At 47.9% G+C, this 16,349-nt stretch overlaps 2 protein-coding genes across 3 annotated transcripts in view; one reads left to right on the top strand and one right to left on the bottom strand.

Annotated features, from left to right (window-relative positions):
* LOC8051147 (protein kinase C and casein kinase substrate in neurons protein 1) overlaps positions 1 to 16,349 on the bottom strand; it is a 93,096-nt gene that overhangs the window by 72,426 nt on the left and 4,321 nt on the right. The gene's annotated exons all lie outside the window — the stretch shown is intronic.
* LOC120842257 (RNA-directed DNA polymerase from mobile element jockey) lies at positions 10,882 to 14,691 on the top strand. Its single transcript, XM_040213291.3, has one exon. The coding sequence runs from the start codon at positions 11,250 to 11,252 to the stop codon at positions 14,577 to 14,579; it is 3,330 nt and encodes a 1,109-aa protein (XP_040069225.2). The 5' UTR covers positions 10,882 to 11,249; the 3' UTR covers positions 14,580 to 14,691.

The following is a 16,349-nucleotide window of genomic DNA, read 5'->3' as shown; positions in this document are numbered from 1 at the left end:
TACTTAAATAAACGTGCACTGAAAGCACGAATGAGGTTGTGCTGATATTGTTGCGTAGAAGAATGACACAGTTGTTTCTGTCCCCTCGTCACTAACTCGACAGCGTGTCTTCGGTGGACTCGCCGGCGCCACACATCAAGACGACTAAGTCACTATTCTACGTATTATTTTCATAACGCGGTTTCTGAATCAAGCCGAAGAAAGGTAAACTTTTACAATAAATTTCGCGAACCTCGTTGCTTTTTCGCGGATTGTCGAAATTGTGTTTGCCTTTAATAATGACTCGTTTTAAAACTGCAATTGCACCATGGCCAATTAAGCCGCTAATAAACAAGTTAACTAACAGATCTTGGTTAATTATTAAACATTGAAACGGTTATTCACCCATTTATTGTCCACCGAGCCCTACAGATATAACGAAAGACGGCATATCTGCCACATCTATTTTTTTGTAAGCTATGTAAAGTTCTCTAAAGAATAAAACAAAAAGTGAAAGCCGTTTACAACTTCCTGTAACGCCGAATTGGAGCGCAGCTCTTGAGGAGGAGGAGTGGAGGGTATATTCCTCCTCCTCCCTCGTGATCATGCCTGCTAGTCCTCCTCCCCTCCTGCTCCCCCTCCCTCTCTTCCGAGTACTTGTGTAGCTTGTTTCCTGAAAATAAGTCACATGACTTCAGCGGGGGGTCACGTGACCCCCCGGACCATGCTAGACAATGAGGGGAGGAGGGGGAGGAGGGCAGAGGTCCGGGGGGTCACGTGACCTCGAGGGGACGGGATCACATGACCTTGGGCGGGCCGTCACGTGACTTCGGCGGGGGGAGGGGAGTCACCCCCCGGGGTCACGTGACCTTGGCGGGGGAGGAGCGACGCCGACGCCGCACAGGCTGGAAACGGGTCATGTGACCCCCTCCCCCCGAGGTCACGTGACCCGCCAGGACCATACTACACAATGAGGGGAGGAGGAGGAGAAGGAGGGGGAGGAGGAGGAGGGGGAGGAGGAGGAGAGGGAGGGGCGCGGTTACGCCGACGGCGACGCCGACGCCGCTCAGGCTGGAAACGGGCCCCTAAGAGCTGCGCTCTAAAACACCCTGTATGCCTGCGTGAACCAGATACGCCCCCTGTGGAACCAAGGGTCTTTCCCTTCGAATACCCTGCTCAGGCAAGACTTACCTGGTTGTCAGAAAGCAGCTGTCGGTTAAATGTATTGTTATGGGCGTGTAGGTTTCAGATGTTTTACCCTCAAGAGGATAATGCGCTGCATATTGTAACCATGTACGCGCTGCACATTGTAACCATTATTTCAATGCGTACTGTAATCTATTACAACTTTTTCCTTGCCTGATCTACGTGTGCTTATGTTTTCTGCTCAAAATGATGTAAAATAGTTGCTTGTTTTCTTCGATTCTTATAAAGCATTACTTGTTCAGCCCTCGTTGTCTCAGTTTTTGGACTTAAGTTCAATGTTAAAACAAGGGATAAAAATTGTCACGGCTTATAAGCCATTTCTTACAAGTGAACGTCGGGTGGTCCTCCGATGGTTGTGGCAGCCACGAAGAAATAAAAGATTCTCACTTCTTTGCGAACGTCGGTTGGGTGGTTCGTCTCATAAATGAACACAAGAATTAGTGACAAGTAAAGCGAGCTGATAAAGGTAAAAAAAAAAAAAAAAAAGAAGACGGGCAGAAAAGAAGACAGAGAAGTTAACCTGGGGTATTAAAAGATACTAAAACAAACTCGGACTTCAGTATATGCCGTTTCGTTTCATTATAAAATAAGGTAGAGAAAAAAAAAACTGCTTCTGAGTTTTAGATATCCTATTCAAATATCTAATGTTCGGCCTTTGCGACCAAGGAAATGGGCATTTCATTTAAAATTCTCACCATCCGACAAACGGAAAGTCGCAGCTAATTCTACGCTGAAACAACTTGCTATCCGCTTCTTTAAAGTCGCAATTTTTTTTTATGTAAAGGAGGGGCAATGTGGCTTGTACCGTCCAGTCAGTCAGAGTATTGGGAGAAGGAAATCAAAGGAAACTTGTACCGTCCAATACATTGAAGCATCGTGTTGCTAACGATCGTGCCGCAGCGTTATTGATGCCGCGGTACGACCGCTGGCAGGTCGTAGCTGTATCAGAAATCCTATGTGCACTCCACCAAAGCGGCACTAAAGATTCATATTTCGCGCGTGCAGCCGCGCACGCGCACACCTTCTGGATAAGGTGCCGGTGTCGACACCTGTCGTGATCAATACCACGCGCTTCAGACGAGCCCCTCCGGTCCCAACACTACCCAAGCATTCTAGTACACTTTACCACGAGTGCAGACACGAGCAGCTTAACATAGCTTTGGCAAGCTGGAAATTCCACGGGCTTGTCGCACGAGCAGGGACATGGCGGCGGCCAGTGGCTCGCAATCGTCTATATAGAACCCGGAATTATCGTCGTTCCTCTAACGCGGCTGAGAGCACTTCCGGTTCCGGTGCAATGTTACGTCACGAGCCACGTGACTGCCCATTTTCGCTGTCGGGACAAAGAACAAATAAAAAAAAAAAAAACACCCAATCTCTTTAAAGGGATACTTCAACGAAATTTGAAATATTCCCGTCGTGTTCATAAATAGGTTGAATACGATCCACAATATCCGTAAATGACAATCGCACGTTTGAATTTTGATCCTGGTGGCTGTATTTTTCGTTATAAACGGCCCACTCTGGCAAGCGTTCGGAGAAGGCCCAGCTTAGAGGACGTGACATCCAACGCAATCGTGACGTAGGTCGTCTCAAGACGAGCAAAGCTACGGCGAGGCTGATGTCGAGAGGATGGCCTGGTCGTTCCAGCCACCGAAGCGGCTGCTTTTGTACGAATTTTGAGTGACGGGTTAATCTTCTGTAATCTTGTAGGGGGACAATAGCGACTTCTGCGACACACAAAAGGGGTTCTCGGGAAGAGGGGAGTTCCTCCTTCCCCCCTTCTCTCGTCGTGGCCCGAGACGAGACAACTTCCGTCACTAGCTGTCAAGGTTCCTAGACGAGCATTACAAACGAGGCGTTAGCGACATCCACCAGGTGCTATTCGCTAATCGTTTAATTCGTTTTAAAATTCCTTTTCGAGACTTTTTTAACAAGATATTGGTATGTTCCATGTGATACTGCTCTTTTGAACACATATAGACCAAAAAATGAGCGCCGAAATTTCGTTGTAGTATCCCTTTAACGCTTACGCACAGAAATGAAGATTGATCCTTGTTCTGAGAACATTCGAAGTTTATTTAATTCACCATCGAAAAAAAAAAAAAGAAGTTAAAAGATTATTTTATGTTGTTTTAAATGATGCTCCATTTTCTCCCGTGTGTAGAGTGTCCAGCTCCAAACGAACACACCTGTCCTAAATTACGAACAGCGCAGTGATTGCGGCGAAGCAGTTATTAAAAAGGCACTGACACCCCAAAGGTCGTATTTCTTTTTGTTGTCTCAAACGATGCCAGTTGTAATCGGACACGCAAAAAAAATGACATAACGCAGTAAAGAATAAAATATTCCCTACGCATGTTTTTTTTTTATTTTGGGCGTTCTTCTCTCCCGTTCCTCCCCTCCTCACTTTTTTATTTTATTTGTGACGTCAAATATGAAATTTAGAAGCTTTGTAGGCTACATTTCTATATCATTTAATAACGGCATTCGTAAAACATGTCTTTTAACGCAATTGCGAACGCGCCAGGGGCCTTTTTGAAATACCGAAACTCGGAGTCCGGTGTGATGTCGCCTCCTGGCTTTTTATCCTTTCTCGGAAAACATGGCGGCGCTCGACACATATGGCAAGAGGATGGTCGGTGAGTCATGGAATCGGACGAAGTGGTCTTTTTTAGGCGCCCGAAGACCTCTCAGACTTCGTAAAGGAAATCGTCAAACGGTCAAAACGGCTGGGTTTTGGTGTCTGTGTATCGTAGTTTCGGTTGTGACTCCGCCGGGGCAGCCTTTCAGGCAGAACCGGCGCGACGTGGCCCCTCACGTCGCTCACAAAAGTCCACTGCACGTTCTCTTCGACCTCACACCGTTTCCAAGAATTTGAGATGGCTGAAAGGGCCCTAAAAGAACTTCAAAGTCGAAAGTCAAGCGTCGTCTGCTCGCAGCCGGTTGTTCGCGGGACGCCGGCAAACACGACACTTGGGAGGCGCCAGAGAAACTCGACTCGCAGGACGACTCAATATTTGACGTCACTGCACTGGCGCGGATCGCGCGGGAGTTTCAAATTCGGTATTTAGAAACTGCTTTTTGCTTCACAAATACTGAACTCCCAAGTTTTGAACTTTGAGGGTAACATCCGGGCATCGTTTACGATCGTTTGGCATAATAATAATGATAACAATAATAATAAATAATAATAATAAATAATAAAATATACGATTTCGACGTGTCAGTGCCATTTTTAAGCGAAATCGATAAAGAAACGTTTCACGACCACTTTAAGCACGAAAAAGCTATATCTAAAATTGAACAAATACTTAACAAACAAAAAATAGAGAGAAAGAGAGAAATAAAAGGAAAAAAAAAAAAGGACGGACCCTCAATCTCGTACACGGCGGTGAGAAGTGGGTCGCGGGTAGTCGATAGATGGCCAGAGTGCGAAGGATTGCTGACAGCCGAAAAAAGAAACACAATGGCGGCCCATCGATCGCCCTGCGTGTTTTTCCGATATCGGTCCGGCCGAAGCCCAACGACAGCAGAGGCGGGTCGGAGCTCACGACGCCAATTGGATTAGGCCCGAGCAATCCCCGGCAATGATTTCCGCCTCCGGACTTCCGAGGCGTCGCCGGCGCACATTGTTAGGTCGACGAGTGCCCGCGCAAAACAAGCATACGGGCGACGAAAAGGCAGCGAAACAATAAAGCCAGGTGCTTTCCGCATATCTCGGCACAGCGATAACTCTAGTTGCCGATCATGACCAGGGGCGCATATAAAAAAAAGCAAGAAAGGGGGGGGGGGGGTAGGTACCCCCCCCCCCCCCCCCTCCTTCCCACAAGTTTTCAAAGGGAAATAACAAGACCAGCTTTTCTTAGGAAGATATGTTCCGCTCTTGGTGAAGTGCAAATTATTAGGCACACATAATAGAACCGGTCAACGCTCGTGACGTCACGTCTCTTTACAGACCTTCTACCAGTGATTTCCCTACACGCCCCCTAGGGGGGGGGGGGAGGGGTGTACACCCCCCCCGTGTTTTTCTCAAGGCACCCCCTTAATTTGCAAAAACTCCCTCCCCCCCCCCCCCCCCCCCCACACACACACACACACACAATGTGGACACCCCCGCCTCCCCTTCACACGTAGATGCTCACGCGTACAGGCGGTTGAACAGATCCACACACAACGAGCCTTCAAAAGCAACTGCTTGACCCCCCCGCGTAATTTCACGAAACTTTGCGCTTGAAAATACACTTACCAGGCGTGAGCCGCGGCACCTGCAGGCGCTGTACAGCGCTTAGCGAGGGGCGCGCCTCAAGACAACCTGAACTCGCAGCAGATGCAGCAGCTTGAACTCAAATAATGAATCGAGTAATCTTTCGCCGATCGGCAAGCTCTCATAGGGCGGTTGACGGCTAAACTGTAGATGATCGAACTCCTTTCGTATATTCGCGACTGCGCAAGTAGATAATCGTTTTCCTACCGCGTTTCAATCGCTAATTCGTAAACTCCGAAAGCCCGAATTGAGTGGATTGGCCGCTCCCGCGATAGAGGGGGGATTTTAGAAGCAGCGTCAACGCCCACACTAACAAACTCAAATCAAAATTGTACGGGTCTGCCTTTTTTGTTTTGTTTTAACTTGGTCGAAAGTGGTGGCAACAAGTTTGCCGAACGACGTTTCATTCTTTTCTGGTTGCTTTTCGTTTGCGTTCGTTTAATAATTATGATGTTTCGTCAAACACAACCCCAGTGTTTACGAAAAAAAAAAAAAAAAAACTTTGCTGTGTTTTGCCTGGTTTGCGGGGAGGGAGATAGGGGACCCGAGGGCTGTAGGTAAAGTCAAAATGTGCGGACAGTGGGTGCGTGCCGAACCCACGAAGGGTATACCTGCATGCTCCAGCGGAGGACTGAAGATTCATTTAGACCGCCCGAAGATATTTTGATTCACAACCGAAATCTCGGTTGCACGGCCTTCTCTCCGCAATATAAACCTCTGTCTGAATGCGGGCATCTCGGCCGGTATTCGAACCCACCACCTGGGGATTCGAAGGCCGGCGCCTCGCCTCGGAATCAACCAGGCGGCTCCGAGGCTTAGGTAAACACGCCTCGGTGAATCACGCGCTAGACTTTACCGGCTTGCAGATTTGATTACCGACGCCGTCGACCGAACGTCGCGGAGCGCATGCCCCACGAAACGCGTGGCAACGAAAGGTTGTCCACAAAACCCGTGTCCATGGAAAGTTGTCCACGAAACACGTTTCGAGAAATCGATACGGATCCTGCAAGCCGGAGGTTGTAAACTCGTTTTAGAACATCGCAACTTTTTTTTTTTTTTTTTTCACCCAAAAAGTGAAGTTAGACAACATTGATGGCTCCTATCTCTCCAATTTTCAAAACAGCTGCGCTGGAAGCAACGTTCCACAGCGGGCGGCCGCGTGCTTACGAAACCACATAGGCATGCGGCGAGTCTGATATCCTCGCAAAGCAAAATGCAACAGCGACACCTTGGCATAAACATAGTCTATAACCACACACAGTGCAAAGCAAAATAATAAAAAAAATAGTTTTTTTTTTTTCATTGCAAAAGTAAATTATGCATGCTCGAACGCTCATTTTCTGCCGAAAGAGCTCCGAACCAGATGCCCAAGTTTCAGCACGAACCGATATTTTTATTCAAAAGATAGGTGATTTTCTGAAACTTTCAATGGGAAAATAAGGCCCATCTTTCGCCCGTTTTCGGTTTCTGGCGCCATAGAACAACCATGTTCGAGATCTCCGTCGGCCACAATTATACCATTTACATTTTCAGAAAATCGCTAATAACTTTCGAATAAAATATCGATTCCCGCTGAAACTTCGCCAAACCTAGTACGGACCTCTAGCGCTACCTTCGGGCGGAAAATCGTAGTCTCCGGACAGGAGGAAAGTTTACGAAAATTGGTGAATTGAGAAGATGGGTAGTTTGCAATTCGATAATTCTAACCCAACGATGGACAGTACACAAAAAACACGCCTTCAAACCGCCAGAATAGTCTCCTTTCAAAATCTCAAGTATAATCGGAAAACTAACGGTTATTTTTTCAATGACGAAAATAATCCCCAGAGAGGGGAACAAGAACGACGAAGGACAAACACAAATCTCCAACTTTTTCAAGTAACAGTCAATTACATTACAACCCACAGACGTAAAAAAATAAAATAAAAAAGTGATCAACTAGACCGATCTCACAGGCGCACGAGCAGATCCCGATGCGGCACGAGCTGTCTCGTGAACTGGCGCCTGCTTCCCATGAACTACAGTTACGGCGTCGTCACGCACGCGTGGAACACTGACTGAGATCGGTCCATTGCATATCACAGCTAAGCTGTTTATAGCTAGGGTTCCGTGGAAGTTTCGTGTGCGTCAACAAAAACTCGGAGAGGGTTCGCACCGCCCTCTGTTATTCGTCGTTCCAAGTGCGTGCGTAGTTTCCTTCCGCCAGGTGGCGGTCCCGCCGCGCGTGTCTAGTTTCCTCCGGCTCCTCGGGGCGGCGATAGCCCTCGACATGTGTGTGGGTACCTTTCGTCACGATGACCACCGATCAAGACAAATATATTCGTACCTTTGTTCAAAATTCTGTGTCAGGTCTGTGTCGTGTGCTAAACAGCTTCGCTGGTCATCCACCTACGCAGAGTGAAATGGCTCATGGTGTTTAAAGGAGCTGTGCAACAATTTCAGGGATTCGCTTAAATTATTGGGGAAGTTGATGCCTGACACTTCTGAAGTGAACTACAGAAAACAGATTTTGCCTGGATATCCTAGTTTTTATTTAAAAAAAATGAAAAAGAACCAGGTTGTTGCCGCCTCTCAACTCGTACGCCGTCTTCCGGGTCACGTGCGCAGTGACGTTGATGGGGTAGGCGCGGGGTTCCGGAAAAGTTGTCTCTTTAGAGCCATCAGTGAGCAGCGAGAACTCATCCGCTCGCGACCGCGCGAACGACATGGTGAATGGAGGGAAGTCTCATCCGGGTCCGGCCATACCCCGTCCGGCCCTGTCCCCCTCTCCTTCCGACTTCTGGTGGCTGTTTGCGGTAGCAGATAGAGCTGACAGTTTTGTGGACCTAGGATAGATGGCGCCACTAAAACTCCGTACAATAAAAGTTTTGTCGATGATACCAGGTTTTCGACGCATTTATATATATGTTGGAACGACAAGATTTAGAGAAAGGTTACCTTTTATCGAGCAGGTATTCGCACAACTTGCTATCTTTCTACAAGCCCCATTGACGTCACTCCGCGAGTTTCTCATGGCCGCCGCTCGCGGCTGCAGGTCGGGGAATATTCTAAGTTTTGCCTCGCTATTACGCGATGGAATCGCAACATTTCGATGAAAGGAGGTGCGTTTTTTGTCATTTGTGACAAGGTGAACAATCTCAAAATCAGAAGATACCAATTCTTTCAACGTTAAAATCGTTACAGCTCCTTTACCCAAGAGTCATTGCAATCGATTAGACTTTTATAGAGTAACGTGTACAAGAGTGCCCTCGAAACGCGGGCAATATGACCATGAAACAGTCCTTTTTGCTTCTCTGGTGTATATCAGCCAGCTTTGGAGAGAGCTGTGGCCAGAATTAGGAATGAGACGCAAACTTTCATAGTTCGGACTTTTTGACACTTAATAACTAACAAAACTTGTAAAATAACAGACAAAAAAACTGTTTGATAGGTTTTCGCAGTTTACATTGTCCACTGGGTAGGATCTTGCACGCTGAGTGCGTGTTTTGCACCGGCTTCGACGACCTCGCGAGCGACGCCTTCGCCGCGTTCGAAGCTCCAGGATATAAAAGCGGACCAGTGTTCCCTCGGTCAGGTCCCTCGACAGCTAAAGTGCAGACGAACCCACCCGCCGCCCGTTTTCTTCCGAGGGGCGTCTAAACAGACTCCGCGTGTATATTGGGGACGTGCCAGCAACGCAATCTTTGTCCAAAACAGATACCGCCGTTAATCTTCCAAACAACCCCGGCTCCACGCAGGGGCGAAATCTCACGCTATCCAGAACCAGAAGGACGTGTTGCGGAGCATTTCCACCGGCTAAATCTTCCTGCGTGAAAACTACATGAAATTTAACGCAGAAATTAACGGAATCAGGCATCATAGTAGTTCGGGTATATTTATGGCGGAGCGTAAAGAAGACACGTGACTTGTTATTTGTGCAAAAGTACGTACAAAACCAAAAAAAGAAAAGGGAAAAAAAAGAAAGAGAAGGCATTATTTGATAATATTTTATCAAACATTGATAATGCACTCGGAGACGAACAAAATGGGTTGCGAATGAGCTGGGTACATGCTGTGTGCGTGTGGGGGACTTCACGTGACCTCACGTTCTCACGTGACCTCACGTTCTCACGTGACATCCTGCATATTGCTTACATGACCTTCACCCGTATGTCGGGCGAGACTCGCGTGTCGCTTTTCTCGTGAAAGCGAACACATGACATTCTGTGTTAAAAGAGAGATGAAAATAAAATAAGTAGTAGGCTTAGCATTTGCTTTTGCTTGGCACCCAGTGGAAGTGCGTACTCATGAATTAGTCATGTCTGTCTTTCGCCATGTGACCACACTTTTGCTCATACGTGCAGGGATGAAGGTGATGAAGGCGGTTGATCGGTCGGCCAGCGTGTAGGTATACCACCGCACTGCCAGCCTAGGGCTGAACCAAGTATAGACCCGAGCGAGTATGACTGTCCAGCTTCCAAGCAAGTTTATTTTTCCTTTCATGAAAGCTGAAACAAAATCAACGTATTGCCCTAAAAAAAAAATCGACTTGATTGAAGCTTTATTAAATTACGCCGCGTCCTGGTGAATGCCTGAGCCCATATGTTTAGGCGACTCGTCGAAACCCATCCAAACAGTCCACTCCACAATTATTGATCTCTCTTTGACAAGCTTGCCGATAAAAACATCACCGTTTAAACCGCAAGCAAACTTCTGAATCGGGCGGCAGCTTGCGCCACCTACAGCCAGTGTCGAGCATTACCCCCCATGCCGCGCTCCCTCGTAAAAATGACTTCCGGGGTCGCGCGGTCAACTCTACGGGACGTCCGCGCACCTTGAACGCCGATGAAAGCTACGCACGCGCACTCTTCACTGATGAATAGCCACGTTCACGTTCTAATGCACAAACCACACAATTTGACATTGGCCTCGAATGCGCCATTCAATAGTGCGAACACGTGCGTTTGTTGATCCATTGTTTCCCGTGGGTCACGTGATGTTCTCATCCCAGAAAGCAGATTAGGACACGGATTCCTTTGGTACAGCAGGCGAAGAACGCCCCGTTTACAAACAAGCCCGAGCTTGGCACGCCCCTAAGTGCCTTGGGCTAGGTGGCGCAAGCTACCGGCCGTAACAAAGGGTATAGCCATTATTCATCCATCTATCCATTGTGTATAGACGCATTGGTCTATACACTACGTATCAAAACATTTTTGTAATGTTTTTTTTTTTTTTATCGTGTTACCATCTATCCATCCATCCATTGTCAAGTGTAAGAAAACGGACGAGCAAACCTCGCGATTTGATTGGTTGCTTGGTCTCAGTTGCCATTGCAATCGCCATTTCCGCCCATTCAAAATTTTCGGAGCTCCGAAAGCAAGGAAGATAGAAGGGTAGGAGAGGGCATGACGTCGGCCGCGTAGCCTCCACAAGTCATGCTCCTAAGAGAATTGAGGACTACAAGTTCGACATATTACTCTTGCAAGAAACACGCACTGATGAAATTGACCTCTCTGGCTACCACAAGATAGCAAACCCAGCAATAAAACGCGCCGTTCCTGCGGGGCGACGTAACAATGATGGGGAAAAGGAGGTGAAGGCTCAGGTTAATGTGTTTATCAGTCGAAAGTTAGCCTTCATTGTCATAAATACAGACAACTGGTGCACTGACTACCAAGAGGTGGTAGCAGTACGAGTCGCACTCCAGACCACTCAAAGAAGACTAACGATTGCATCTGCATACGCCTGTCCCTCGAAACCATATGATCACTCATGGCTTAATTATCTCAAGGATCAATATCCAGACGACTACCTCATCATGGGAGGGGATCTCAATGCCAGAATCGAGGACTGGGCTAATCTACAGCAAAACCGCAGGACCAAAGAACTTATGGAAGCAATAGAAGCCGGAGGTCTCGAACTCATCAACGATGTTACTAGACCAACGAGACACTCTCTAACTAGCTGTCAGTTAGACACCATAATCGACGTCACCCTGGCCACACCGACAACAGCTCGCAAGATAACCTGGGATATGACGCAGGACGCTTGGGGCAGCGACCACTTCCCCATCATTATGGACGTCGCCATTGGAGGCAATAATCTTAAGCAAAAAAGGCCAACGAGAACAATAATCTGGGACAAATATAGGCAAAACCTCAAAGAACAAGGAGATGTCTTGGAACCATGTCAAATCACCGCACTACTCGCAACAGCTACAAAGATTGCCACAGAAGTAAGGCAAGTCTATGAAGACACGCCAGAACCAGACTACCATCTCCTCGCATTATGGGACAAAAGGACCAGAGCCTTAGAAAAGTACCGACAAGGGAAAGAGAAAAAACACCTAGACAAGGTCAACCGTTTAACGGAAGAAGCAAGCAAATACGCAAACAAATTATCCATCGACAGATGGCTAGGGTATTGCGAGTCCTTCGACGAGAAAACCAACCTTAGAGACGTGTGGAAGACATTCAACTCCATGTCGGGAAAAAAGAAAGGAGTCAGCCCTGTCCCGGTCATCGCACTCCTCTCCAATGAAAAAACTGAAGAAATTCTCAACAAATTGGGAGACATCTTCTTTCCACAACCCCCAACGAAACCGGAGGAAATCATTTACCACCCAACCCATTCGGGACCTGCACACAAGCCGGAAGACTTCCCCCTCACAGAGTGGGAACTCGGAGCGGCGATACAACAGTGCAGAAGCAAGAGTGCACCTGGAGAAGACGGAATTACAGTGCCCATGCTCAGAAACGCACCCCTGGCCACCCGTCTTGTTATCCTCAAATGGTTTAACGACATCTGGGAAAGCGGGCAACTTCCCGAAGAATGGAAGGTGTCCCTGGTCACACCAATACCTAAACCAGGGAAGCCAGCAACTGACCCCAAAAACGTCCGACCTATTTCCTTGACCTCAATCATGGGAAAACTTATGGAAAGAATGGTACTCGCACGGATTCAGCACAACGCTGAAACCCTCGGCATCTTTCATCCAACGCAAACCGGATTTAGACCGAACTTGTGCATACAGGACAGTCTGCAGATGATATACACAGACGTCGTGGACATGCACCCAGGAAAAAAACAAATGCGAGTGATTGTATCTATCGATATAAAGAAGGCTTTCGATTCTGTCCCCCATCAATCAGTCATTGGCAAGATGGAGCAGCAAGACCTCACGGGTAAACAACTAGACTTTGTGAAATCATTTCTCTCGGGACGGGTCTACAAAATCCGAGCTGGATATGACAAAGAGTGTGGAGAAGGAACCCTTCAAGAAAATAACATTGGAGTTCCTCAGGGCGCAGTGTTGTCACCTACACTTTTCAACATCGTTATGGCACCACTCCTCTGGAAACTTTATAAAATACCCAACCTCAGGGCGACGATTTACGCAGATGATATCACGATCTGGACGCATCAAGGGCCTCCTGAAGCCCAAGTTGTCGCCTTGCAGAAGGGACTCGACACCATTGAAGAATATCTTGCTGATGTGGGAATGTTCCCGTCTCCAGAAAAAACTAAATATACCATCTACGGCCGCAATCAAGACAACAAAAAGCTAGGTCTTACCTTTGCGGGAGACCCAGTCCAAAAAGCAGACTCCGTTAAAATCCTTGGAATTAACTTTGGGTACAAGCCAAGAATAAGCAAAGCTTGGCTGGCCGAGATCTCCAAGAAATGGAAACAAGGTATCAATCTCGTCCGAAGAATATCCACGAAAATGGGAGGAGCTGGGGAAAAAACAGCCAAAAAACTCGTGACTGCAGTGCTAGTATCCAAAATAGCCTATGCGGCGAGATTCTACCGGCTCACGAAAACCCATCTTTCCAGATTTAAAAGCATGATCAACGGAGCAAGAAAAGCCATCCTTGGGCTCCCACGCCACACTTCGGCAGAGGAAGTAAGCAAGTGCATCTTCCTCCCAGAACTCACAGACCTTATGAACCAACAGAAGGAGGCTCAGCTATCCCGTCTACAACATACAACCGAGGGAAGAAAAATTGCTAAGTACATGGGAATCGAGATACAAGAAGAGGCCCCCATATCGCCGAGCAAAGCACCGTGGGAACTCATTGACGTAACTCATGGGTGCAAACCTCTCCCAAGAAACATGGACGCTGCGCGACACAAGAAAAGACGAGAACACTACGCTCGCATGCACAAGAAGGAGCTGGCTAAGCTTGTTGAGGACGAAAAAAACATGATCGTTTATGTGGACGCCAGCATCTCCTCTATGGGTTGGGCAACAGCAGCCACATACATCCAAGGGAATGCGACCTGGACAGAGACTCAAGGTAACCCTCGAGGCCACCACACGCCGGGCTTCGCCGAACGGGAGGCGGTGTTGCAAGCCATCCGAGGGGCAGTACCCCATCTACAAGACGAACAACAGCTAATCGTCTATACCGACTCGCAAGACACCATCAGAGAACTCAAGAAATACAGGTCCTCTTCTAGCCCCACCATTGACGCTATCTTCGCCTTCGCAATCTCACTATACAGATCCAAGAAAATTCAAATTAATGTCAAGTGGACTCCCGGGCACGAAGGCATTTCGGGCAACGAGCTAGCCCATGAGGCTGCACAGCAGGCGATGAGGAATCTCACACAGCCGTCCCTGTTGTCTCAGTCCTCCACGGCAGGCTCAACACCACAGCAACAAGACTCTGAGCTTCCCCCATACGATCCAAGGGAGGAACTCAGGTTAGCCCAGAAGACACGAAAACATCTTCTGGCAAGATCATGGACCCCAGAACAACATCCTCTCCCTAGGGAAGAATTCAAGAGAAAAGAATCGGTGATCCTCCGCCGCATACGCACAGGAGGAGCAGTCACACCCAGGTTCAGATACCAAATGGACCTGGCAAGACTTAAGAAACAACAACCCTACGCTGTCCCTCCCGACCCCAGATGCCAGCGGTGTCAAGCCGAGGAATCCATTCCCAGACTTAAACACATACTCTGGGAATGTGTGGCCCTCTCCACCCTCAGAACACTCATCTTCAGTAAGATGGCGAATGACGAAAGACCTTCAAAACTGCAGGACTGGACGCACCCAGCGGGCGACACCTCACGCAAGACCAGGATCCTCAGATCTCTCTTAGAATATATTTCTGAGGGAGACCTGGGAAACTCCATCTAACACCTTTAACCGAGGAGACGATGCCAAGCCTTGAGGCCACCGCGTCATGAAAACTTCGAGTCTCCAGAGATATATATTTTTTTTTCTCTTTAAATAAACGTATTCACCACCACCACCTTGACGCCTCGCCTCTTTCTCATTTTCCCCCTTACCCTCCTCACTTATCAGGCCAACGTGACCACGTCACTTGACCGTAACTAGTCTTCGTTTCAGCTTAGGTCCGAGCACGGCCTATGTTATGAGCCGAAGGGCCAGTCATAAAGCGCAAAAAGCGCAGCGTCATGGCGTGGTCTCTACGCTTGATAAGACTAGCCGGCAGAGGAGCACGCACAGAGAGACGGCGAATACCGGGTGGTCCTATCAACTGCAGAAAGCACGCCATGACGTTGTGCCTCTTTCGCTGTTTGATTGGCCCTTCCGCTCATAACATCGGCCGCGCTCAGACCTAAGCTGAAACGAAGTCTAGCCTTCGATTTGATAAAACCTACCGGACGGAGCGCGCGCAAGCCTGCTAGGAATCCTTCTACAATCAACCACCCATCTCACACGTGACATGTCACGCGCACCAACCGCCAAGAGAGATCTACGGTCACGTCGGCCACAACATCGTTTTAAATTTTTATGCCTAGGCTTCACCAATATTGCAACGTGCCCCCTCCTGGTACTTTTAACCTCCTTGTTCGAAAGGGTCGTTTTGAAGCAGTCGCACCAAGATCGCTATTGAGCATCGTCGTACTGACAAGCGTTCCTCGCCAATATAAGCATCTTTGGCGCCGTGCATGCAATCTACTTCTCAATCGCACTTATTTCACATATTGCTTACATTTGGTATTGTTGTTTTTGCGTATGTAGAAAATTATTTTTTCAAGGCCGCCAAACACCGGGGCTGCATATGGTGACGGCGCGAAGATGTGCGCTTGCTTCGCCGGTGCGTGGAGAACAAAATCTCGGCATTCGAGAAACGTTTGGATAAAGCCATCCGCCGCCAGCAACTTCAGATCGGCTCACGAAGAATGGAAAGGGGAAGGAGAAATTGCTCATTCTATGAACCAAAATGGTGACAATGCGGGGAGCCTGGCGCTACTTTCCCACGATCCTTTAGTTGTTTGTTCCCTCCGAGGAACTGCCAATGTTCGAATTCACGCTCACGGGCCCTCTTGTTTCTGCATACGCCTTTACTTATTGGACGCTTCTTGCGTTCGAGTCCGACATTGTTCTGGAACGCGTGCACACCGAGAAATAACGAGCAATCCATCTTTTTTTCAGAAATCGCCGGTTCGAGATGTTTGGGTATACAGCGCTCGGGGTCAACGTTAGCTTGCACGAGTCTTTCCCCTGAAAGCCTGTCATAGTCGCTCGTGAATCCATGAAACGCGAACAAGTGCTTTCATACGAGAATCACTAAAACCAATATTTATATAGATATAAAAAGGTGGTTTATTATGAGTCATGGATTTGCGTAAGGCATTTTTCTCGCGAAGAAAATAAACAAACCACAAGTTAGACAACGAAACTATGAAAGCGACACAATTATGCAGAATGTTTTTGCAGCTGCCTACGTGTATGATAGCGTCAGCTTTATGCTGCGTCTGCCGGCAACACAATGTAGCTGTCAAGAGCCATTTTTCACGCTTAGGAATCAAGAGGAACGGAATTATCGGGAACTTTAATCAACCGGAATGCAGTTGGAACTGAATGGGGCTGCCCATTCCGCAACCCTGGTTGACATACTGGTGTTTAGCCTGAAGAAATGTTTGTCCCATCTTGATT

This window comes from Ixodes scapularis, unplaced genomic scaffold, assembly GCF_016920785.2.
Source record: "Ixodes scapularis isolate PalLabHiFi unplaced genomic scaffold, ASM1692078v2 ptg002182l_1__unscaffolded, whole genome shotgun sequence".
Classification (NCBI taxonomy): Eukaryota; Metazoa; Arthropoda; class Arachnida; order Ixodida; family Ixodidae; genus Ixodes; species Ixodes scapularis.
The sequence above is the reverse complement of the archived record's forward strand: the minus strand, read 5'-3'. Positions and strand labels throughout refer to the sequence as shown.